Raw genomic sequence first — 24,925 nt, 5'->3', positions numbered from 1 at the left:
ATGCATAACTCAACTGTTTTTTATCCGATTTTGATCAAATTTGGTATTTTGCTAGATATTAGTATTAAATTTAAGTGTGCCAAATTTGATTGCATGAGGTAAAAAAATACGGGAGATAATCAAGTTTTTCAAATTACGGGGGCGGAAAAGGGCGTGGCAAAATTTTTATACATACAAAATGTGTGCATTTACTAAGCGAATATACATACCAAATATGGTGTCTCTAGCTAGAATAGTTTTTGAGATAAATGCTTTTTTTAAATTGCGGGGGCGGAAAGGGGCGTGGCAAAAATTTGAAATAAACTTGATCACTCTACATACTACACGAGTCTACATAAAAAATTTGGTGGCTCTAGCTCTTATAGTCTCCGAGATCTAGGTGTTCATACGGACAGACGGACAGACGGACGGACGGACGGACGGACAGACGGACATGGCTAGATCGACTCGGTTGTTGATCCTGATCAAGAATATATATACTTTGTGGGGTCGGAGATGCTTCCTTCTGCCTGTTACATACATTTTGGCGACTTTAATATACCATTTCACCCTATGGGTGTATGGTATAAAAACGATGAATCGTTAACCACTATCCTTTTCATTATCCCCGACGGGACTACCTTTTAGTATTGCTTCATCAGGGGGAAACTCCACTTACTTTGGTGTTCGAACTCGAGAGCAACAGAATTGTAGAGTGAGTGTGATAGTGTGTGTTTGTTATTTCAATTTGATCCTATGAATTTTAAGTTTGGATTGTTTTATTTCGTGTATAGTATACAAACGTCGCCGTGATGAGCTACCTTTTTTGTCTGCACAAAATTGAAATTTCCAGGGCTTGCGTCAAATGCAAGAACAGATAAATATTGTAAATATTACGACTATTTGTTTGCATAAACCTATCCACATGGAATTTATTGATCTTTATGTATGTACCTATAAATGTGTGTGAATTATATTGCGGCTCTTAAATAACATGAAATGTTTAAAGAGGAACTTAAACATGATTCCTTTTCTTTCTAACATTTAAACTTTAGTTTAAAGCGTTCATTTTAGTTTCCTTTGCCAAGGACATTTTTCTTTCATTTATGTATTTATTTAATAAACAGGACAAGCACTCCAAAACTTTGTAAAAAAAAATGAATCTGTATGATTTTTTGTATGCCTGATTCCGTTGTCCATCAAACCAAACATTATATTCACTTTAAATTAAGAATTAAAATTCATTAGAGACAAAAATAAGTGTTTTTTTTTAATCAATCAGCTTTGGTTCAAAATTAACTGATTAAACTGGAGGAATGCAAAGTTAAAGATTATAGGCAGTCCTCGGTAGATGAGTTGTCTAAGTGGCCCAGTCATTTAGGCAACTGATCAACGAGGATCCGGGTTCGAGTCCCAGGCTAGTGTATGGATGTAGTTTTCGTCTAAGCCGAAGGCCTTAGTTGCCAGTGCTTGTAAAATAATGCTAGGTTGATAGTTTACAACTACTTATAATAATAATAAAGTTTATAGGAAACAGTTCTTTATTACTATAGATTTTTAGAATTCTTAAAAATATTCAAAAAAATATAATCATCTTCTACTATATGGGTCAAGGACATAATTTCCCAAAAAGAAGACCTTGAAGCTTTTAAATTAAAAAGCTTAAGGCTTTTTAAAGGTGCAATGGCTTAATAATTTTATGTAATAACTTAATTTTTAAAGGAGAAAATGTTTCATAAAGCCAAAATATACATGCTAAACTTCTGACCTAAAGAAGAGAAAGCAAACCAAAAGTAAACGAGGACAAAAGTTGCAATAAAGTCATTAATTTAGTTCATAAATGCAAAATATGTACTTCTCTATGTTGGATCTAATTGAAATTCATGAAAAATAAACTTGCTGAACTAGTCAAGTATTCCATTCTCCTGGTTATGCACCACTGGCACTCAATATCCTAGAATCTAAAGCTTGAAATGAACTGAGGCGGGTTATTTGCATCGATAGTTGTTGTTTAGACCAGGCATAAAAGGTCACGCGTGGAATTGTGTATGCCGAAACCTTAATATAGGATATATGTATGTTAACACACACACACACACCCACCCATCATGCGCCGTTGCTAATGGGTTCTTTGGGCCATCACACATACCCAAGCATCACCTTGTAATCCTTCTAATGCCTCCTTCCCTGCCTGCGAGTGCACTGTCGTCCCCCTCCCTGTCATACCACTCACTCATCGCATCTTTGTAGGGATGTAGGTTAAAGCCTGCGGCTTGATTGCCAACATCTCTCATGCACTTTCACACATTCATTCGCCCGCCAGTTGGAAACAATTCCATTTACAACAACAACAGCAACAATAACACTTGCAATTGCCTTGGTCTTTGCTTTTGTCTTGATTTCACTTTCACATGAATTCGAAATGCAATTCGTTCGCGCTGGACAACGTCAAAGCCAATTAGCCAAAGGATTTGCCTAAGGCTTGAGCCAGCAAAACGGTAACAGTTTTTTACCCAAGCGATTATGGCACCTTTCTGCCCACTTGCAACATCCGAAGCAGCGCCTTAAATTACATTTCAAGCCCCGCCGCAGGCAGCGAACGAAGGAGCCTTCTTTTTTATTTTTTTTTGCGCTGCGATTAAATGAAATGTAAATGTAACTGAATAAAAATCATCAAGGAGGAAAAAGCAGCAGGAGTAGAAATTCTGTGACGACGGATGGAGGAGGATATCAAATTGGATATCCTCTGCTCCTCCTTCACGGTGTGTTGGTGGTGGGGGGGGGGAGAGACATTTGTCAAACCCCGCTTAATCCTTGGCAAATCGCGTAATTACGAGTGTGCGCCAAGAGGAGGCCTCATTGAAGAAGGAGCCATTGAAATTTTTTTTGTTCTTTTCTTTCCGCAACATTTATTTATTAATTAAAAAAAATTTGTTTCGCTTTAATGGCCAAACGTTATGTATGTGTGTGTGAGAGGCTTGGAGAGTTTTGCTTAAGCTAGATTAATTATCATAAATTGTATTTTATGACAAAAGTTTCAAAGCAGCCAGAAGACAAAGTTGAAACAGCACAGTGAGTGCAGTTCTTAAAAGTAAAAGTCCATATTAGATGAATTAAATACCCTAAAAACATTGAAAAATATTCGAATGATCGAATCGAATACCTAACATTTTAGGGGCTAAGCCAGGAATATATATATATATAAATAAATATATATAATAAGAGGGTGCTACCCTAAAGTATTATAAAATCTCCCAAGAATACGCTTTTGGTACCTGTGTTCTTCCATTTTAGACTCGCTGCAGAAGGCGGCCTAAAGGACTGCACATATTACTACTAATATTGCAACTATCCAGTGCCACTATGGACCAAACCGGGTTTATGTGGGATCAATGGCGGATCTGTGACTGAAAAATAGGCAAACTTTGCCCGCCAAAGTATGCAATATGCAATCCAAGAATTACTTTATTAAAAAAAAATAATCAAATCTTGGCATGTCTTCTGGATAAAGAATAATTTCCATGCTAGGCATTGTTTATAGACAAAACAATTAATATTTTCCCAGCCTGCATACTTTAAGGAGCAAGGTTCCCTCATTTCAAAGTCCCAGATCCGCCCATGATATCGCAACAGAATTGTTATTATCGATTTTTTTGAAACTAGGGAAAACAATCCATCTGTTTTTCCTTTAATCTTGTAATGATTGCCGTTTTAATATCATCATCCCTCATCTCATCTATCTTATATTTTTATAATTTTGAACCGGCGAAAACGTGAACTTATGGATGTTTTAGACATTGCGACTATGCAAATTACAGAAAATAGATAGAAAAGATTTTAGTTTGAGAATAATGTAAAAATATATTTAATTTAAATGCAGTCCTCGGTAGATGAGTTGTCTAAGTGGCCCAGTCATTTAGTTAACTGAACAACGAGGATCCGGGTTCGAATCCCAGGCTAGTGTATGGATGTAGTTTTCGTCTAAGCCGAAGGCCTTAGTTGCCAGTGCTTGTAAAATATAGTTAGGTTGATAGTTTATAACTATATCCTATACTTTAATAATAATAATAATAATTTAATTTAAATTGTTTGTCAAGTTACCATCTTGAAGGGCATAATGTGAGATATTTTTTGTTAAAAACAATGCAATTTGTATTCCCTATTGCACACTTTAGGGGGCACAATAGTATTTTTATACTTATGTAGATCCCGTTGAAATATATTGCTGACGAATCGTCATCATGTTCATTAAATTAAATAAATAAATATATGGCTTTATATGCTAGCTTTTGATCCAATATATTTAACTGCATCTTTCAATGTCATTTTATATGTGAGCCCTCAATGTGTCCCATGGTACATACTTGCTACTTGCAACAACTGTAACATACTTTTAAGCGCTCGCCCATTCGCAAATTATCAAGCAAGGAACTTTTACCGCAGCTCTTGTCCTTTTTACCAGATGCTGCGGCTGCTGCTGCGGCTACTGCGTCTGCTGATGTTATGCAATTTTTGTGCTGGTGCAGCAAATGCATGAATATCTGCGATTAGTATGCAGTCACAATGCCAGATGCCTTTTTAATTGCATCAAATTCCAGCCAGCGAGCCGGCCTCTGGCTCCTACTGCTCCTGTCAGTTTCCTAATTGGACATTTGTAATTAACTTTGAAACTTTAGAGCCAGATCTGCACTAATTTCTTGTTTTCTTTCTCCATACCTAACAATTGCCATTTCCTTTACTGGTTGATTTGTCCTGCCAATCCTGCGGTTGTCATTTAATGCAATTGACTTTTATTTCCCTTTCTTTTTGTTTCGTTCTGCTGCTTCTAGAGATTGTGACTTTAACTTTTTCTTTTTTCGTTGGCTCGTTATTTATGTTCTGCTCGTTAATTTCAGCAGTGTCTTATTTATTGTTTGTAGACAAGGTCGAGTGGTTACATTTTATCGAGGATTTGTTTGTTGCAAAGTGTTCTTGCTTAGTTTCCGTAGTCTGACAAATGACACTCTAGTGCATTCCTTTAATTTGTCTGCGATTGTTGACTTTATTACTGGACAGGAAATAAGATATCATAAGTTCTTTGTGCATGCTTTGGCAAGAGGATATGACCCAATTTTCTAGTCTTTTTTTACTTTTATTTCTCCCACTCTCTTTCTCTCTCTCTCTGCCACTTGGTCTCAGGCTAATCAATAACTTTAGCGGCTGCATTAAAATTGCATGAGCTTGTTTTTACATTTATTGAGCTCCGCACAGTTACGTGTCGAAAAAGTTTTTACTTTCTCCGCCCCCGCCTTTGCCTCGGCCTCTGCCTGACATTTCCTTTTATTACCTGCCATAAAGGGCAGCTATTGACCTATTAAAACTGTGATGCTCTTCCTTAAGCTGGCAAATATTAAGAATTAAAATAATTTTTTCATCCAATACCAATTAGTTTCTAACAAAAATTATCTATAGTAAGTAGTTTTCTAGAATTTATGGCTTTGGGAACCTGTTATCCACTATTCAATTTGATTGTCTGTTTAAATAATCAACCGGTTGTGTTTTTTTTTGTTGTTCTTTTCACCGTGTAGTTAATATATATAATATTAGGTTGCCATCTGAAACAATAAACGTAGTTAACTAATGTCATGTTAAATGCTTATCGAGTACTTGAAACTCGTCAGTCATTATCAGCGATATTCCAGAATCGCGCGACACAAATCGCACATGGCACATGGGAGACAAGGTATAAACAGAGAGATTAGCACGAGAATTCTCACACACAGACACACACACACACACAGAGACAATGACCAGTGTTTGTATCTTTTAGCTTGCTGGGTGGAAATGTCTGCTAGTATTTGCATTATAAATAATAAAAAATAATAATTTGCCTTAATCGAATAATGACCCCCCACAACCACAAGCACTTAGGGCATCGTCAACGATGGCGTCGCTGGCGTGCTGAGCATAGTTAGACCTTGTCTGGCTCTGGGTCTGCCTGCCCAGTGTGTGTGATGGTGATCACCAGGAATTACGGGGCAAACGAGGAAGTTCCCGCCGGCAAATTATTCTATAAAAAAATTCAAATCAGCAAAAAACACAAAAAATAAAAACCCCACACAAACAATATAAATACCATGCAAATGAATAATAAAGAAACATGACAAGTTGAAAGTGCGTTGATAGGGAGGAAGAGAGACGTAAAGACAGTAAATCACAGTCAAAAGTTAGAAGGTAAAAGAAAGTAAAAAGTAAGAGACTAAAAACTTGTAATCTTCTATACTGTGAGTGCTCATAAAAATTCTTGTCTCAAATAGTGCAAGTTTACTACCTTTTATATCTACGTAAGAGTTATCAAAATACTCAAACCATACGTTGTAGCCAATATACACTGTAGAATCGTCTTATACACTCATATAATTCAACTGGTTTTTTTTTGTCACAAAAAAAAAAAGAAACAAAAAAAGAGACTCGAACAAGGGACACGATTGTCAATGTCTGTCCCATATTACAGTTCAGAGTGTACAGTGCCTGCAAATAGTATATATATTGAATATTTCATTTAAATTATTATTAGTTAAACAATTGACCTATATTCCATGACTAAGGCGATGAGATTAGAAAACCTTTTATATTATTCTGTTAGTAGATAAGCTTAAAATATGTGACCTTTGATCCTTAAAGCGCGCCTCTGTTCATTGTGTTTTTTTGTTTGCTCTCCACCCACTGTACTTTAATATTATTACTACTAGTTAAATCATCAAATCAGCTGTTTACAACAGCAACAGCTCCACAAGCAAAGCAAACAGCAAGCATTTTGCAAATCAATTCTGCTGTTTTTATGTGAAGCACTGAGCGCTTTTGGGTCTCAGTACCGCTTTGCCCGTTCGCCAGTTCTCAATACACGAAAATAAAAACGCTTAGTCTTGGCACTAAGCTCGTGCGTTTTAACGTTTTGCTAGTGGGTCTTCCCCCCCACACCCTTCGACATACCCAGTTTTTTTGTGTAACTGTCAACATAATCAAAACAAAAATGTACGTGCCTAATTTTTCAAAAAGCAAAAAAAAAATGTAAATAAAACTTGCCTAGAGTTAGAGAGACAGAAGTAAAATGGTAGAAACATGCAGAAGAGGTTAAGTTAATCAACAAAATTTTGGTTTGCTTTTTTTGGAGAGCAGGTGGATTGATATCTGGCCTCGTTCTTGGTCTGCGTCTTATCTCTCACTCATCGAAATGCCAATGAAATTTTATACTTACATATATAGGCATGATACGTACATATATGAGTAGTACTAAAAAAAAAGTATTTATCTTGACGATGAGTGAGTTGAGAACTCAGTCCATTCCTCCCATGACGTTGGCACACGCCATTTGTTAAGCAACAGCTGCCGAACAATGAATAATTCCCTTCTTTTCAAAAAAAAAAATTAATGAAAAATTGCAGCTTATCATTAAATGCCAATTAGCAGGCCGTGTAATCACAATGCATCTTTGACCTTTGCGAAACAGAAAAAAAAATCTTTAATTCAGTGAATCAAGTTGATTAAAGTGCATCGAGTTAAACCAATTAGAGCCACTGGAAAAAAAATGAAAATGCATGGACACACACAAGTTAGTTGGGCCGAGGCTCATTGCCATTAGGGCAACACGAACGAGAGAGATCTAATTATTTGATATGAATGCAGTCCATTCCCATACTATATGTGCACCTCAACAAATTTGTCAAAACGCCAAAACTTTCAATCTCGATAAAATTTTTTATCTCTGTGCAATGCAAATTTTTGTTAAACCCCATAAATAAAAAAAAACCGCCACTATTCATTATTCACACGTGCCAAATGAGGCGATGCAAAAAGAAAATTATATATACTATATAGATTTCAACTGTGCCCATTCGCATGGATACAGATTCAATGACAGAATCTGAAACCCCAACAAGTGGTTGAGTTTAAAAGTTCATTTAATGATTTTATTTATGCCAATTGCCGCAGAAACATTACCGCAACAATCCCATAATTATTGTAGGTACTTGAAAAAAAAACAAGTGAATGGAAAGGCACTTTAACAAGTTAATGTATTCTGATTTACTATAACATTGTCATAAACGCCGTGACAAGTTCCGCTAAATAGCCCTAATGGAGATTGAACTCAAATGAAAGACTTTTAATTGGCCTCATCAGTAGTGGAAAAAATTGCAAAAGCATTCAAGTGATGTTGTCAAATTTGTTAACGTGTTATTTATAATGTTACCTTAATATAATTAAATTAATTAAACTCATTAACATTAAAAACAAAAAGTGTTGCCTACTCTCAGGCTCTAACTACTAAACAACTGAAATCTGATCCCAAAAATTTGATATATTAATTGCAGATAAATGTAAAATTCTAAATTCGTAAACATCTTACGAAATAAAAAGTGTTTTTATCCTTCCTGAAAAACCACCAACAATTAACCGAGAACCACCGATTAACCAATCCAAAATATAAAACTTATATACGTAGAACGTAGAAAGTTATATATCACACACATACACACACACACAGATTCAATATGGATATGAAACATAGTGCTAGCGGCATGGCTGAGAGTACTGCTGATTCCTATATAGCCACTAGTAAATCAACAGACATGATTACGCCCAAAGAGAAGGACAAGGACAAGAAGAAGGAGAATAAGGCAAACAAAGCGGATAATGCATTGCCACAAGGTAAATTTGATCTGTTTATGTGTAAAATTTCGCCAAAAACATACCAAAAGCTAAAGCCATTTGATAGATCTTTTGCATAGTTTATGTTACATTTAGCCTTAACTGCCCCCCGAGGTATGCAATAGTTTTGTGTGCTTTCACACACAGACGCGCACCCATTCAAAACATACACAGAAACGCACTCACACATGCACAAACAAGTAAAAACCAAACACAACCCACAAAACAACTTTCAAGCTAACTAAAAATAACAAAAAACAAAAACAAAAAAAAAAGCAAACATCAAAGCGTTTTTACGGATTTTCAATGCCAACAAAACAAACAAAAACCGAAACGTAAAAATGTAAATTGTATGACACAAAAACTTTCCCCAGGAAAATAGAAAAATACGTGACTACAAAAGAAAGAATAAAGAGAGAAATAAAAGCAATAACTGTTTTTACCATTTTCAGATTTAGTTGATGCTTTGATAAATTTCACTTACTTTGACTAAATCTATTTATAGTAAAGAAAGCTTACTCTAAGAATTTGCATGTGGTACTTCAATCTAGTTTGAAATTTTACTTAAAGGCCTAAAAAAAGATTTAAATTTGCCCCTAAAGTAGGCAATACTTATTTAAAACATAAATTTTTTGGAAATTGTTAGTTTATTTCTTAGCTAATAACGTCTCTATAAACATTAATTACAATGAAAAACTGATTTTTAGCTATAGTTCATTCCAAATAGTTTGTGTTAGTTCTCAAATAATATAATTTCTTTTTCAGTTAGTTGCATACTTTAGGGATGAAACTATTCCCGTTTTAAATTCACAAATTTTCCATTAAAAAATCATTTTAACTAAATATAAAGCTTTTAAGTTTTGCATAATTTTAAGTTCGATAACTAAATGCAAAATGAAAATATGTCAAATCTTTGGTAGTTTTATATTGGCATCTTAGTTTTGCTTTTAATCCAGGTAATCTCATGTGGTAAATCCTTGAAGAAAGCCTAAATCTCTATAGTAAAATTCGTACTCAAGTGGCTTTGCTTTTACCTGCATGATGTTTTGCACCCGCCCACACCTCCCCATCCATGTGTTTTCATTCTATTCTATTCCATTTCATTTTTTATTGCAGGCAGCTATAAAGTCTATGCTCGTCGCTGGGTGGTACTCATCCTCTTTGTATTATACTCAGCCTCGAATGCCATGCAATGGATACAATATACCATTATTAACAACGTAATCACACGGTGAGACAAAAGAGGGGGCTAAATTCGAGCAAAAGGGGTACTCTGCGGTTGAGTGTTGGAAAGAGAATCGGGCCTCAATTGCATTAAATTTAATTAAAAGTTTTGCATAAAGCTCATTAAAGAGTTAGCAAGTGTGGAATGTGGTTAGGGGATAGAGGAGGGACTCAATTCATACTTATCAGTATGGTTGTGTATATACCCAGTAAAAAAAAAGTATGAATTATTCAAATTTAAATCATTTTAATTCTTAGAAAAAAGGAAAAACGTTAACTTTAATAGCTGATGCACGATCTGCTTTGCTTTTGGAATAAATAGAAGTTTTCTTTTTTAATTTTTATCGGCGGAGTTATGAATTATATTTTCTTAAATAATAGTTTGCAATTTCCACGCTCTATAATCCTTAATTATCATAGGCAAAGTCTTTTTAAAATGATATTGATTCTAATTAACCTTTTTTTCTCTGCCCATTTGCAGCTATTATGGCATTAGTGAAGAATGGGTGAATTGGACATCGATGATATATATGATTATATATATACCATTCATTTTTCCAGGCAGTTGGTTCTTGGATAAAGCGGTAAGCGGTAAAGCCCACTATTAAGATGGGCAGAAAGTCTATATAAACACTTCATTTCAGGGACTACGTATTACCGCTTTGGTTGGCATTGTGGGTACTTGTATTGGAGCCTGGATAAAGGTATTTTCGGTGGAACCATCTCTCTTCTATGTAAGCTTTATTGGTCAATCGATTGTGGCCATGGCGCAAGTTTGCATTTTATCACTGCCCGCTCGTTTGGCTGCCGTTTGGTTTGGACCCGATCAGTGCTCTTCGGCCACTAGTGTGGGCGTCTTTGGCAATCAGGTATGTAAGGACTTCTTACGACTAAGAGAGATTTGGCCAAGTTATTGCCTCGCAGAAAAACATTTGCATTAACATGAAAAGGGCAGAGCACATTTTCGGGCTAGATTGATGCCATGACATAACATGACTCCGCCTCAAACCCATCACAAAGTTGAAGACATTGCAGCAACGCTACAGTGCAATTTAAACGAGGTCGGGTTATCTGACAGAAACCCGAGTTTTTTCTTTTTTTGGGGGTGCAGTGGGCGAAATCAATTTGCTACTCTCAGAACTGCAAGACAAAGTTGAATTTATTCTATTGGGAAAAACAAACGAATCGAAACGAATGAAACGGAAAACGGAAAACGGAAAAGAACTGACCTCATGGTCACTCAAGAGTAGGAGACGAAAAAAGGGGCAGGAGAAGATGACCCCAAGTGGTTGACGACTCCTGACACTAAAATGTTGAATGTGAACTGCATTAGCAAGGTGCAAGTGAAAGTGCAAGTGCTCGAGCATACATATATATATACATACATAAATTGCCAATGACCAAACAGAAAGGGCAAATAAAACCGACACTGACCCACTATCACTTTTAAAGATTCATTTCTCCAAGACATAGTTCAATTCAGTGCTTAGTGCCCTTTAAAATATGCAATAGGCAATTGCAAGAGTCCTTTTTCAGAACATATAAAAGAATTTTTGACATGTTTTGGTGCTCAATATGGTCTACATTGTATTTTTAGACAATTTGTAACTAAAGTTCTTTATAGTTTTTAGCAAAAACGACCTCACGCACGGTACATTGCATACTTTAGGGAGCAATTTTCGCCCATTTAACAGCCACAAATCTACTTTTGTACCCTTTTTGGTGTGGATAGGCCCAAACAATTAAATGATGATGTTGCTGATAGTAATGATGGGAGGGATAATGGAGCTGAGCCTAGGTAAACTAATGTTGATTTACTACCTAATGTGTGTGTGTGAGTGAGTGTGTGTGTGTGCTCAATGCCTGGCTGCATGTGCAAATGTGCGAATTTGAGGATGTGCAGGTGCATCCTGCACTACCCCAACCAACCACCAGCCCCCTGCAGTCTTTTGCCATTCTCTATGTGTGTATGTGTGTGTCTGTGTCTCTGTCATATTTACCTTACGCTCGACTGCAGTTGAAAGGGCTTATAATTTCCGCACACTCACACACACAAATAGTTAGGAAGTCACAATAGGATGAGGATGTGACAATATGGAACAATGATGGCTATGATTCTCATTCACCGTCTCCTACTACTACTGATGATGATGATGATGATGTTAAGGTACCTGTCCCTGTCATTGGAGGTCAAGTAGTTGGGCGTGAAAGTTGTTCAATAGCTAAAGACCTACAGATAGAAGACACTGAAAGCGAATGAAAGGGAGCGAAATGCAAATGGGCTGAGTCCCAAAGCCCTAGCTAGAGATTAGGTTCGAAATGCCAAGTTGCTAACGTTACTGTACTACTGTCAAAGAGCACGAAAATATTCATAAAAGGCAACGGGTGGCAACTGTCTGCACATGCTGTGTGACATTGAATATTGCCAAGCTCCTCCAGGCTCCTTCATTCTCTTAGCTCATCTGGCAGGCCAAGCCATAGCCAAAGCCAAAGCCAAGTCAAGGCAAGTGTCGGGTGTGCGAATGAGGAGATGAACGGGGTCTGAAAGCAAGGACAGACTATACTTTAAACGTAGAAAGAAGCCACTTTCGCTGAGGTTAGCTCAAATCCTGCCAGGCGGTCTTTTGGGTTTGGGTTTGGGGTCCGGGCCTTTTTAGAGTGCTGAACAAACATAGTTTCTTTTTCACGTTGCGTTCTTTTTTCTCTCTATATACATAGAGGTGCCTATTCTTCTTTTTTTTAACCAGTGCGTTGGTTTTTTTCTCTAGCACTTTTGTTGATTTTAGTTATTTTTGTCCCCTCGATTTTTATGTTAACACGTCGACGACGTCTGTTTTTTGTGTTTTTTTGGTTTTTTGTTTGTTGTTTTTTATTTTTATGAGACTCTAGGCTGTGATGTTCCGAGGGTAATTCAATTTGCTTCAAATGCCTTTGCCATTTCAACTTGTTTAACTTTGTGATGCATACATACATACATATATGCAAATTCTGCACTTTTCCAAAAGAGAATTCTGTTTTTCTGTTTTTTTGCATCACTCTTTTGAGTGTCGTCAGTAGATCTCTCTCTTTAATGAATAGAAATGAACGAGTATAAGTCCGTGTTTCGAGCTTCAACGTAGTTGAAAGTGCATACATATTTTGCTCACATTGATCAAAGAACTAAATCTAGTGGAAAACAACAAGTATTCGTAGTAAAAATAGGTTTAAAATTAAAGCTGATAAACTTATATTCAGGTTATATATTATTTACGTTCAAATTATTGCACTTAATTCACTTAAATTCTTGCACTTTGCTTTGTTTACTTTTTTGTGGATAAATGTATATATCAAAGCGAAAGTTTCAATTAAATTACAAATGAAATTAAGCTTAAAAATCTTATTTATGGCTTATTTTAATTCAATTTAAACAAATTGCACATTTTTATAGTTTTTTCTCGGCCATTATATGTGGGTGTGTATGTGTGCGTGTGGGTGTCTGTGTGCGGTCTTTTTCTCTTTATTTATTTGTATTGATTTTATATATTGAAAATGCTTCAGCTTAACGTTAGCTTTTGTTTGCCTTTGCGAATGGCGAGAACTGATAAATGTTTTCCATTGTATTACCCGACACAGTAGCATTTCCGTTTTCCGCCTCTGTCCTTCCTCCTAGAACTATGCAATGCTTTTGTTTTTCCGTTTACAACTCTTGAAATTAACTGTCAAATGTTTTGACAGTTCATTAGAAGGCAAAAACCGTGAATTTTCGTGCATTTCATTTTCATGGATCCTTTATGTCAGGTGTGTGTATGTAACTCTATAATTGAATTTTTCTTAAAAGTTTTACTTCACTTTAACAGAGACAGGGTTTATTTTTATTTTTTAAAAGCCATTTTTCTTCCCCAAAAAGTGTCAGTGGTCATTAAGCACTAAATCTGATTTATAGGCCAAGTGATGTGGTAAACAAAAAAAAAAAGAACGAAATAAAAAGAATAAACAAAAAGTGAGTCTGTCACAACAGCTGCTTCTGTGGGGACCAAAAATAGTGCAAACTATTTGCACAACAAAACTGAAATATAGCCTGGGTGAGGGGGGAGGCTGGAGGATAGGTGCATATATGTGCGGACTTGCGATATAAATCAATCTAACAGCGAAACAGATGCCACCAACGGGAACGGATGCGGAACTTGTTTTTGACAAAACTTTCCGTTTTACATTTTTTTTTACAGCTTGGCGTGGCCATCGGATTTGTTTTGCCACCCATGTTGGTGCCCAATTCCGAGGATCCGGAAACAGTGGGCAAGGATTTGAAAATGATGTTCTATATGGTGGCTGGACTTACCAGTGTTCTACTCGTCCTTATGGTTCTATGTGAGTTGAAACTATTGAAATCACCATGATGTGTTTTTTCTAATGTTACCATTGCCTGGCCATGCAGTCTTTCAGGATAAACCACCCACACCACCTTCAGCAGCACAGGAGACTGCACTGCAATTGGGTAGCGATCCGGTTGAGCAGACAAACTTTATTCAATCTCTTAAAAATCTAATGACCAATAGGAATTTTGTTTTCCTATTGATATCCTATGGCATTAATGTGGGTGTGTTTTATGCCATTTCCACACTCCTGAATCCGGTAAGCCTTAAATGTTAGCCATCACAACCTATTTAATACATATTTTTGTATGATTCCAATGCAGGTGGTTCTTAGGTATTATCCAAACCATGAGGTGGATGCCGGGAGAATCGGTCTCAGCATTGTCTTGGCTGGCATGTTGGGCTCTGTGGCTTCTGGCATTGTGCTGGATAAAACGCATAAGTTCAAGTGAGTATTTAGATTGGGTCTAGGTCAAAGATGATTTGCTAATTCGTTTTGCTCAAACTTTTTCACAAATTAGAGAGACGACTTTGGCAGTTTATGCCTTATCAATGGTAAGTTTGTTTATATTAATTAACCCAATTATGCTGATGATTGTTTTCGTTAGGTGGGCATGTGGATATTCACTTTTACATTGGATGCGGGACACATTGCAGTCGTCTATCTTACAGCCTCACTTCTGGGGTGAGTTAAAGTTACAATTACATTAGAATCGAAATTGTATGTTGGTTGTTTTTCTTGCTCTCAGCTTTTTTATGACTGGCTATTTGCCAGTAGGTTTTGAATTTGGCGCCGAGTTAACCTTCCCCGAACCTGAGGGCACTTCATCGGGATTGTTGAATGCTTCGGCGCAAACTTTTGGAATTTGTTTTACTCTATTTTATTCGGAACTGTTTTATACTTATGGCGATATTCCGGCTAATATCGCAATGTCTATAATGTTAATACTTGGTACAATTATAACGGCCATTACGAAATCAGACTTGCGGAGACAGATGGTTCAGGCCCAGGGACAAGGGCAGGGACAGGTTTCCCATCTGCCACCAGAAAGTTCTCTTAATGGCCTATCGGAAATTTAATTTATTTAATTGTTTATTTTTGGTATGTTCTGTTAATTAGATTTTAAGTAAAATGTGTTAAATTTGAAAATAATTTCAAACTAAAAAATTATGTTCATTAAACACAAACACACGCACACACACACACACGCACACATCACTATAAGTAAGTTAGAAAGTTTATTTTTGAGATTTTATATTGGCCAAAAAGAATAATAATGTTTAGTCCATAGATAAGGATAGATGGAAATTAGCTTTATCTCTCAATTTCAAAACCTTAAACAAAACCGATGAAAAAATATATAGTTAATATTCTGCAGTATTATTACCCCAAACATTAATTCCGTATTAAAAATTTATATGCGATATATATATTTATATATTGTTAAAACTAGCAATTGTTATACATACTTCTACACATATATACTATTTATACATATTATATATATTTAACCTTGTTTCTCCCTGCTTCATAGAAAAATACCCGTAAATATCCAAAAAAATATTAGTCGCAATGAATGTCTATTTACATGGGGAGACAGTATATAGGAAGACAGAAATTCAAGCAATTTGGGGAAAATAATCAGGTGAACTATATCCCTCACTATATATCCCTATACATGGCTTGTCTACACTTTAAACCCACCCAATATCCAGGTGTACATACAGACGAATATATGTATTATACTATATCGTGGCAAAACATATCGGGGGAAAATGTTAGAAAATTTGGAAAATGTTTTAAATAACTTAAATCGATAACTGTTTAACCGTTGTGACACAAAACCAATATATATACTATACATATATAATATACCTATACATATACATATATATATGAATAAATATATACACTAGAATTGAATTTTGTAGATAGCCTTTAGGCCAATGGCCGTGTGCATACTACACTTGCATCCATCAACAAATAAATATACACACAGACACATATATATTAGATGTATATATATGCATATATAATCTACAAACTAGAGTCAATTGAAAGGACAATTTTGTCCTTTTCCTTAATCGCCCAAAAATGAAGGTGCAACTCCCATTGAATTAGCTTTGTTTTAAGTTGCCTATTGCTCACGAATCACTGAAGAAAGTGAGCCTTAAAATTGTTAAACAAATCACTTGAAAATGAGACAAAGTCGCTTCACAAAATGCCACACGTTTTTCGCATAAGGATGTATAATATAAATACATACATACATATATTGAATGAACATGAATTACACAGATCTGATTTAAAAGTTTCCTTTTTACCTTAATGGGAAGACAAGGGCTCACTCTCTTGCTATAATTTATACATATGCTTAATAAGGCAGCACATAAGGTTAACATTATATAATAACAATAAACAATAATTACCGACACATTAAAATTTAAACAAAATTTAAAGCGAAAATTCAAAAAGGAAGTACGAGAGTTGCCAGATGAACGATCAAGAAGGAGAAAATGAAAATAATAGTGTTATTTGAAAACCAGAGTTGCCGCAGGGCTCAAGATGCTGATGACGGGAGAATAAAATTGTAAAGCACAGGGGATGCCAGATCAAAAATCAGCAACGAATAATTTGATTGATGTTTTCTAACAATAAATGTCAATTGAGGGTAAAAAGGAAACTTTTTTAAGTTTATATAATATACACACATGCATATATGAATATGAGTTAGGCGTATATATACATACATATATATAATTATTGCAATTGTGCAATAAAGTATTCAATAAACTTATCGATGTATAGAGAAAAAAGGGGATTTGGCAATTTTACTGGGATATACATTTATTTATATTTTTTTTAAAGAATTTTACGTATTTCAAAATACTTTGCCGATATGGGAAACATATACATACAACTTAAAAAACACAGACATAAAGAAGAAGTATCAAGTTAATACAGATAAATTTGCGTTTAAAAAACAAAAAAATTTTAAAAATCATAAAAACTTAAAAAAAAAAGTAGTACCGGGGAATGTGGGGAAACCCCGTCAAAGATGCAATTGCCCGACTGATGGTTATGTCCACGTCAGTGTGTGGAATTAGTTCCCCAGGCGCGCAATAATGTCAGCGCCTTATTGAAATAAGCAGACCACTCTTCGCGCTCTTCTCTTGTGTCAGCAGATAATAGATGACGCACTGTGGTCATTCGACCATTGGGCACAATAATTAATGATTCCTGATCCGTATCCTTGGCCGGACGTTCACACTCCAACAGCATGGTATTGAGACGTGCACAAATATCTCGTGGCGCTGTGGTGATCTTTTGCGAAATGCACGTATTCAAATCGATACTGCCCATGGGTGCCTTCTTCTTCTCATCATCAGGATATTTCCAATAGTTAATAACGGATCCGTTCAAATAACACCAGCGACGATGCCACGCCCCGAAACCAGAAATATCCTCAAACATGGTGAGGAAACCCTTGTATTCTACACATACCGACAACTCGCAGTTGACTTTCATATGTACCACACCTTCCAGGGGACTGACACCCAGCACTTGGGTCAGTGTCCAGCTGGTTCGTTGAATTTCACGCAATGAGAAGATAGCGAATCCATATTGTACAAGCTGCGGAGTACGAACTACATGCGGCCCAGCCGGACTTTGAACGGGCGGCATCACAAGACGATTCTCGCCAGACTTTTTCTTTGGTGTCTTTAATACGCCACTGCCACTCTTTTTGTTTAGATTAATGTGATATTTCAACTCATGGGGCAGTTGATCACGTTGTGCCAGCATGCCATAGATCTCTAAGGTGATCTGGATAAAGAAATAACTGTTAAGTCGTCTGTACAACTTAGTTTTTCAGAGAATAGCTTACCCTAAAATCAGCATAGACATTGTTTAGTTGAAGGACATCTGGAAACTTCACGGATAACAAACCGGGCATTGTTGGTACCGTCTTGGTGGCCAGCACATGCTCATTATACTTAAGTAGGCACACCAAATGATGGCCATTGATATTTCCTGTGGCCATTTTGCGCACATATTCCTGTCGTAGAGGAATGGTAATGTCTTTGACTGTCAATAAGCCCTTTTCCTTTGGCGCACCCACTGGCCTAAGGCTATTCTCTACACGTAATCGCTGCACTTCATCTAAACAAGCCTGACGACGATGAGCTTCATGGCAAAAGGGAAAAATGGTACTTTAAAAGTGTTTGCAAATGTAACAAATAATTTACTTACTGGCAAGCAGCAGATAACGTTCGCCCTCTACAGATTCGGTGGAACCGGAGAATTCGACTGTAGCGGCGCATAGATTCAAAGCCTGACTGGCCTGACCAATCACTTGTTGTTGCTTGCACACCTCGCTCAGAAGTTTCTTGATTTTGTCCTGTGCCTGAGCAGCGTCATTTGACTGCACTTCAGAATCTGTTTCATCTTCGTCGTCCTCGCTACGCACTTCAGTGGCACCAGCTGGCAATGGTGAATCATATTCCAGTTTATGCTTAGCATGACAGTCTCCAGCCAAAGCCGAACGAGCTACTTGCTCTTCGCGACAAATCTTACGCATTGGAGTGGAATTGGTGCTCTAGCAAATAAAGCAAATGTATTAATGTGAAGTAGGTTTTGGGTATTAGTGGACTTACATTTGCGCTCTGTTGTCGCCGATAGAAGCTAACTGTATGGACAAGGGTAACCAGATTATTATCGTTATCCTGATTAACGCTCAATTCAGATTTAACAGGCACCGGGTGATTTCCATTGTCAGTAACTACCATTGATGGTGTCTGATACATGGTATCAGCCAAATGGAGTGGTTCTTCATCGACATTCATGGCAACTGCAGCTGGAGTTTTGCGATAAGAGAAGCTATTCGAGGCCGTTGTGCCCTTGCTCTATAAATATCGTTAAATGTATATAGGAAAATCTTTAATTATTTTGTTTCAAGTCGTGAACTTACGTTCAGGGACAAGCCACTGGCATTATGATCAGCATTATCATCAGTTGTCTCATCATCATCGTCTAGTGCCTCATCCAGGTAGTCATCAATGCCTCCCGATACTTGTGAAGAGTTCAACGAACTGTCTTCCTCATGATGATAGTAATAGTCACGATCGGCATAGTGCACAGTCTGAATTTAAATTGAAATGCTTGAATTATTAAAACCCCATCCCATACTCGACTCGATGAGGGGACTCACCTTTTTCTTGGTAGATTGCTGCTGCTGCTCCACCTCGTTGCGTTGCACGGCATTTAATATTTCGCGGCCCAAACTGCCATTGCACATTCCAGCACTGCTATCCTCCGCCTCAGTCTCAGTCTGGGACTCTTCATCATCCATGCAACTACAAAAATGAAAGATTTAATCATTTAATAATTAATTAAAGCAGCGGATTTTATTCCTTGTCTAGTCAAGAACTAAAGCTATGGTTTTAAGGTTAAAATCAGTCATTTGGCAGGAATGGAAGGAAGATGATCTTCTATTCAATGCAAAGTAGAAATAACAGGCAGGAATAGCATTTGTCGGCGCACCTGTCAAGCTCCTCACTATTGGAGTCATTGTCATTGTCCGTGGCTGAAGCGGTTACTGTTGCGCAACAATTGTCTCCACTGGAGTCCAAGTCTGAGAGAGCCGGATAGAGTCGATCTGGTTGGGATTTGCGTGCCCGTTTCGCCTCCTCCTGGTCTTCCTCATTTTCGTGAATAACGGTATCACCAGCTGTAATAACAATTAATGAAGTTATAAATTTAATCTACGTCTAACTATTAATCCGACTTACGTGATCGCCGTTTACTACTAGTAATACTGCAGATTTTATTGGTATTATGAACTAGGCCAGCTATAGGGGGTGGAGGTGGTGGGGGCATGGGACGGCTGATCCTTACAGACGCCACAGTGGGAGCTGGGATGGGAGCCGGTGGAGGAGGAGCTGTAGCCAAAGTAAATGCATCTTTTTGTTTATTAAATCGATTCGCTATAATCTGCATGTCCTCTTGTCGTTGGCGATCGATATCTTTGATTCGACTTTCGGCTGTGGACTGTGCATTGGCCACTAATGCAGCCACTTTGTCACGAAGTTTGTTCTCTGGCTTAGCCGGCTTGTTGCCGCCTCCATTAGGGACAGAAACAGCGGCGGCAGCTGTCACAGGATGCACTGCAGCAGCTGGTAAGAAACAGGTAAAAATTATATCATTAGGAATTAGGGTTATTTTTGAAGCTAAGCCGGGAAATACCTTTGTGCTCTTCTGGTCGGATTTGACTAATACTAGGAGCAGATGAAATCGGTGCCTTCGGCAGCATGGCAACAGCACTGGCAGTTTCAAAGAGTTTCATGCGATCTTTTAGCGACAACTCACAGGGATCCTTTTGATTCGAACGACCTGTCAACTGACCACCAGATGAGGCTTTGTTCTCAAAAATGGCCGCCCGTCCAGAGACTAAGCCTGTTTTAACGCCAGTAGTTGTAGGTGGTGCAGGCGCCGGTGGCTTGGAATGGGTCGTATTAAATGTCTTAGCCACTTGGCTGACCGTCTTCGTCGATGTCGTCTTCTCCGGCTTTTCGGGCTTCTCTGACTTTTCTTCCTGTTTAGCATAATCATAGGTATGTTTAATTGTTGACGACTCACGACGCTGAAAACCCTGGGCCTCCAGTGAGCTCAATACCTTTGGATCCCATTTTAATTGTTTTGTCTTCAGCCCCTGGTCCACTTCTTCTGGTTTTGGTGGCTGCGGCGGTCGCACTACAGGACGTCGACTCGGCAAATCTGGCTTTGGCGGCGCCGTTGTCACTGGACGCTCCTGCTCTGATTTTGGCCTATCATGATGACTAAGATCATCTTCCCACTGGTTGATGGTATCGGCCAGAGCCGCCAATTTGCCAAATCGTTGTTTACCTTGTCGGGAACTAGGCGGCTGTTCGGTATCAACGTCATCGTCTCCTGCATGGAATTGTGCCTCAGTGCGATGAATGGGCGACGACAAATCATCTGTATTGGAGTACAAAGCTCCCATGCGTTGCAGACGATTCCGTGATGTGTCGCGCAAACGAGCCAAAGGTTGATTAACGGGCAAAGACTGCACTGGCGCTGTTACCGTCGCAGGGTCTTCATCCTCATCTGTGGTCACATCCTGCTCTTGGATTTCAACTTGCACCTGCAAAAACGCAAGAATAATAAGTGTGACTAGTGAAGCAAAGCGTCCACACAATTCACAGCAGTCAAATAACTCACGCCAATTGGTTTGTCCGTAGTTATATTGATTTCGATGCCCATCTCCATATTCTCCTTGTTAACAGCGGCATAGTGCCGCAGTGGCTTAGAGGGTGACGCCTCCAGCGTCGCTTTATCAAGTACCACAACCTTGCCAGAGGAACTGCCTCCACCAGGCGAGTGGCTTCTGACGGCAGGCGTCGGCTTCACATTTGATGGTGATGCATCTGTGTCCACACTGCACTCTGCTAAGGGGAACTTACTGGTATTACTGATGCCGAGGGCGCGACTGCGCTGCTCGGCTTTCTCCAACATCTGCTAAATATTTATAAAAGAAAATAATTAGTTGGAGAGGGAGATAGAGACAATGGCAGCAACACCAGCAGCAGCCTCATTATTAATATCTTCCTCCTTGTACCTGCGTAAAGGGGTCCATTTAGTTATTTTTTCTTCCAGATTATCTTCCACTCGTTCTTAAATATATTATTAATACTTTATTTATTATTTTTATTAATTTGTCTTTTCCAATGCTCCCAAAATGCCCAAAAACTGTATTTTTTTCTTTGCTTCTTTGTTATTCGCGCGTCAGCGTCGCTTCTTTTTCAGTTAGTTTTAAAAGTAGCGTTTACCGCGATCTGGCAAGCCAAAAAAGAAGTTGCCACCAGCGCTGCCAGCTTAGGTATTTTTTCGACGGGAAAAAAATAAAATAGGCAGCTAGCGAGATTAAAGCTAAATTGTTTAAACGCGGTTAACGGTTCTTTTTATTAGTATTAGTTATTGGTATTATTATTAATTCTGCTTTCCTTTTTGTATCCCATAATTCACAGAGAAATAAAACAAATTCACACTGAAGACGTTGGATACTAAATTTTCGGAGAATTTCCCTGAGGTTTTTAGCCTTTTTCAAGACCTTTCGAGTTGGCAGCACTACTTGTAACAAACGCTCCTTTATTAGCGCCATCTATACAAATGAAATCAGCTGGTGTTCGGGTAACAGCTGTTAGAGTATTTTAAATGCATGTTTCTTCTTTATTGTGCAATGGCTGAAAAACAAACGTTGGATTTTCTATGGAAATGTTCTCTCAGCCTTTCATCTGAAACACAAACTGAGCGCATGCTTAAATCCTATTACATGTGAGTTGTTTATATTTTTTCGTAATAACTTTTAATTCATTAAACCCTCTTGTAGCACAACCTGTCGCAAATTAGCCAAACGGAATGTTCAACTTCCCACCAATACCTTTGGTTGGGGGCAAATGTGTGCTCGTTGTGGAAATCAATGGAGCGATGGCAACTATGATCTACGTTTAAAATCAATCTCCATTGCGGAGACACCAAAAAGACTCCGACAAGTGGCCAAACTGGAAGAAGTACAACAAAAGGGGCAGGACGCACCGACGCTTAGTAGAGGAGCCAAAAAGCGTGCCAAATGGCTAAAGAAGCGTATGGCCAGCAATATGGTAAGTACTGCAGCATTGTCTCACTCCCGTCCATAGTATTACACTCGTTGTGTTTCTGTTCTTGAATTGAAAGATCGTGGACTGCTCCCTTTGCCGGCACAAGACAATGCTACCACTGGAAAAGCCCAAAAAGAAACGACAACAAACTGAAGTAGAAGTCGAACAAAAAACAATAGAATCAAAGGATGTAGCTGCAGTCAATAAAAGCAAGAAAAAGAAGAAAGGAAAGAAGAACCCTCAGAGTCATCCGAACCCGACAGTTGCAGCAGCAACAACAGCAAAAACAGCAGTAACAAAACCAACTGCTACAACAAAAAAGCAAAAAGGCAAAACGAAAGCTACGCCACCGCCTCCACCGCCGCCGTCTAAAACACAGAAAAAGAACGCTCTGCTGCAGTTAGCCGCACAACTGAAGGCACACGCGTCAAAAGACACCGGCAAAACGCCACAAAATCGTCTTCAAGCTTTCCTGAAGTAGCTCGATTCGAACTGATAAATAAAAAATAAGTACAAAAGAGTTAATACCATATTAGTTTATTTAGTTGTTTGTCATCATATCTATGGATTGTGGCAAAGCTGTTCTCATAATACCAAGTTAAGAATAAAACCTGTTTAACGATTCAATCAAATATGCCCAGAATTGTGTAGTCTATGTATATGTTGATCCATTCATAGATTAGAAAGGGTTATTTGTTTTTTTTTAGCGAAAACAATTGGCCCACCTAGATTTCAACATAATTATCACCTTTAGTAATGGTAAATATTAAATTTGTAGGTAAATGTTGGGAATATCAGTTTCCCGGCTCACTTGGGCCACAATCGGCCAAATTGAATGTTGGGCGAAAAAAAGAGAACCTGTTATCCACAAGCTGGTCAAGTCACGCAACGTCTGAGAGACTTATCACTGTTCAGTCTCAAGGTTGCTGCCCAACAAAGCGTTTAATTAAAATTGAGTTGTTTCAGCACTACAACGTCCTTAAAGTTGCTGCTCCCCAAAATGGCAAAGGCTGCTCCAAACTCCTTCATGAATTTTTATCTCTTGTATATACGCACAGACAGAGGCGGCTGCTGTCGGGATGTCGATATCTTTCCTTTTTGGTTCTCAGATTTCTTTGGCAGGCAGCGGCACCAGCAGCTGCCTACAAACAACAACATCTGCCACTATACTGCTACCGCTGCACTCTCTCTTTGACTGGCCACGTTAGAAGATTTCTGGTTTTGGTTGGTTTTGGCGAGCCTGTTCTGGCCATCTTTGCCCCTTCACTCCACCTCTGTTGTTACACTCCTTAAAAAACAAGAGAGATACGTTTTGGCTACGGGAACCAAGTTTAAGTTAAAGCCTGGGCCATTAGTTGATTTATGCAATTTAGTTACTCACACACACACACTCACAGCCGGCCGGCTGACCAACTGTGATTGTCGTTTCCTCCAAAAAAGACCGAAGTAAATAAAAATAAAAAAAAAAATCCAAAAACTAAAACCCATTACGTTCTACAAAGAAAGCCAGACAATATTGCGTTGACTTTCTCATAGGCGGAACACAGTTCCCCAGTGAGGGGGCTGATCAGGGGGGCCACAACTTAAACAAAGAAGCAATATACATATATAACATTTCTGTAAAGAAAATTCCATTAAAATGGGTGAAATATTTTAATACGTAACAAAAAACAAAGTTTTGAAGTATCTTTACAAAAGTATAAGATTTTATGTTGGACACATCTTTTTGTGAGGTTATGACAAGTAACTTTGTTTCATTTAAATCAAAATTAAATGATAACTCGAGGTTTAAAAAAAAATAGTCATAGTTAAAATAGAATTAAATATTGTATTATCTTAAAATCTTAAACTACTTTAAATATAAGCCCAAATCGTTGTTAATGAAATGATTTTTAAGACCATATTTTGGGTACAATTTGGACATTTTCGGTATTACTACTTAGATGTATAATATTTTCAAAAGATTAAAAAAGGTAAAAGCAATTTTGAAACATTTTAAAACACGT

The 24,925-nt window shown here is 37.8% G+C and overlaps 3 protein-coding genes and 1 long non-coding RNA gene across 6 annotated transcripts; 2 read left to right on the top strand and 2 right to left on the bottom strand.

The window, feature by feature from the left end:
- The first annotated feature begins 8,330 nt into the window (after positions 1–8,330).
- On the top strand, positions 8,331–15,428 carry LOC6637874 (feline leukemia virus subgroup C receptor-related protein 2). Its single transcript, XM_002060962.4, has 10 exons — positions 8,331–8,667; positions 9,784–9,898; positions 10,373–10,475; positions 10,536–10,760; positions 14,097–14,238; positions 14,306–14,502; positions 14,567–14,691; positions 14,765–14,798; positions 14,852–14,928; positions 14,993–15,428. The coding sequence occupies exons 1-10, from the start codon at positions 8,511–8,513 to the stop codon at positions 15,321–15,323; spliced, it is 1,506 nt and encodes a 501-aa protein (XP_002060998.1). The 5' UTR covers positions 8,331–8,510; the 3' UTR covers positions 15,324–15,428.
- A 1,668-nt stretch (positions 15,429–17,096) lies between these two features.
- Positions 17,097–22,085, bottom strand: LOC6637855 (anillin). Of its 3 annotated transcripts, XM_023182197.2 has the most exons (12): positions 21,881–22,085; positions 21,484–21,780; positions 20,918–21,406; positions 20,488–20,836; positions 20,034–20,417; positions 19,786–19,972; positions 19,454–19,598; positions 19,214–19,384; positions 18,900–19,148; positions 18,496–18,841; positions 18,131–18,429; positions 17,097–18,069 (listed from the first exon to the last, which is right to left on the bottom strand). In XM_023182197.2, the coding sequence occupies exons 1-12, from the start codon at positions 21,896–21,898 to the stop codon at positions 17,335–17,337; spliced, it is 3,669 nt and encodes a 1,222-aa protein (XP_023037965.1). In that variant the 5' UTR covers positions 21,899–22,085; the 3' UTR covers positions 17,097–17,334. The 3 variants fall into 3 exon arrangements, with proteins under 3 accessions (XP_023037965.1, XP_002060999.3, XP_046866264.1); XM_002060963.4 differs by having other exon boundaries at positions 20,488–21,406; XM_047010308.1 differs by having other exon boundaries at positions 20,488–21,406; positions 21,484–21,777.
- Positions 22,086–22,436: 351 nt separating this feature from the next.
- On the top strand, positions 22,437–23,551 carry LOC6637880. Its single transcript, XM_023182175.2, has 3 exons — positions 22,437–22,596; positions 22,652–22,922; positions 22,996–23,551. The coding sequence occupies exons 1-3, from the start codon at positions 22,481–22,483 to the stop codon at positions 23,398–23,400; spliced, it is 792 nt and encodes a 263-aa protein (XP_023037943.2). The 5' UTR covers positions 22,437–22,480; the 3' UTR covers positions 23,401–23,551.
- LOC124460129 lies at positions 23,441–24,709 on the bottom strand. The gene is made up of 2 exons (XR_006954075.1): positions 24,301–24,709; positions 23,441–24,235 (listed from the first exon to the last, which is right to left on the bottom strand). It is a non-coding gene; the product is annotated as an uncharacterized LOC124460129 (long non-coding RNA).
- Between the last annotated feature and the right edge of the window lie 216 nt (positions 24,710–24,925).

The sequence above is a fragment of the Drosophila willistoni genome (assembly GCF_018902025.1).
Source record: "Drosophila willistoni isolate 14030-0811.24 chromosome 2L unlocalized genomic scaffold, UCI_dwil_1.1 Seg72.1, whole genome shotgun sequence".
Classification (NCBI taxonomy): Eukaryota; Metazoa; Arthropoda; class Insecta; order Diptera; family Drosophilidae; genus Drosophila; species Drosophila willistoni.
This window is presented reverse-complemented; position numbering and strand designations above follow the sequence as displayed.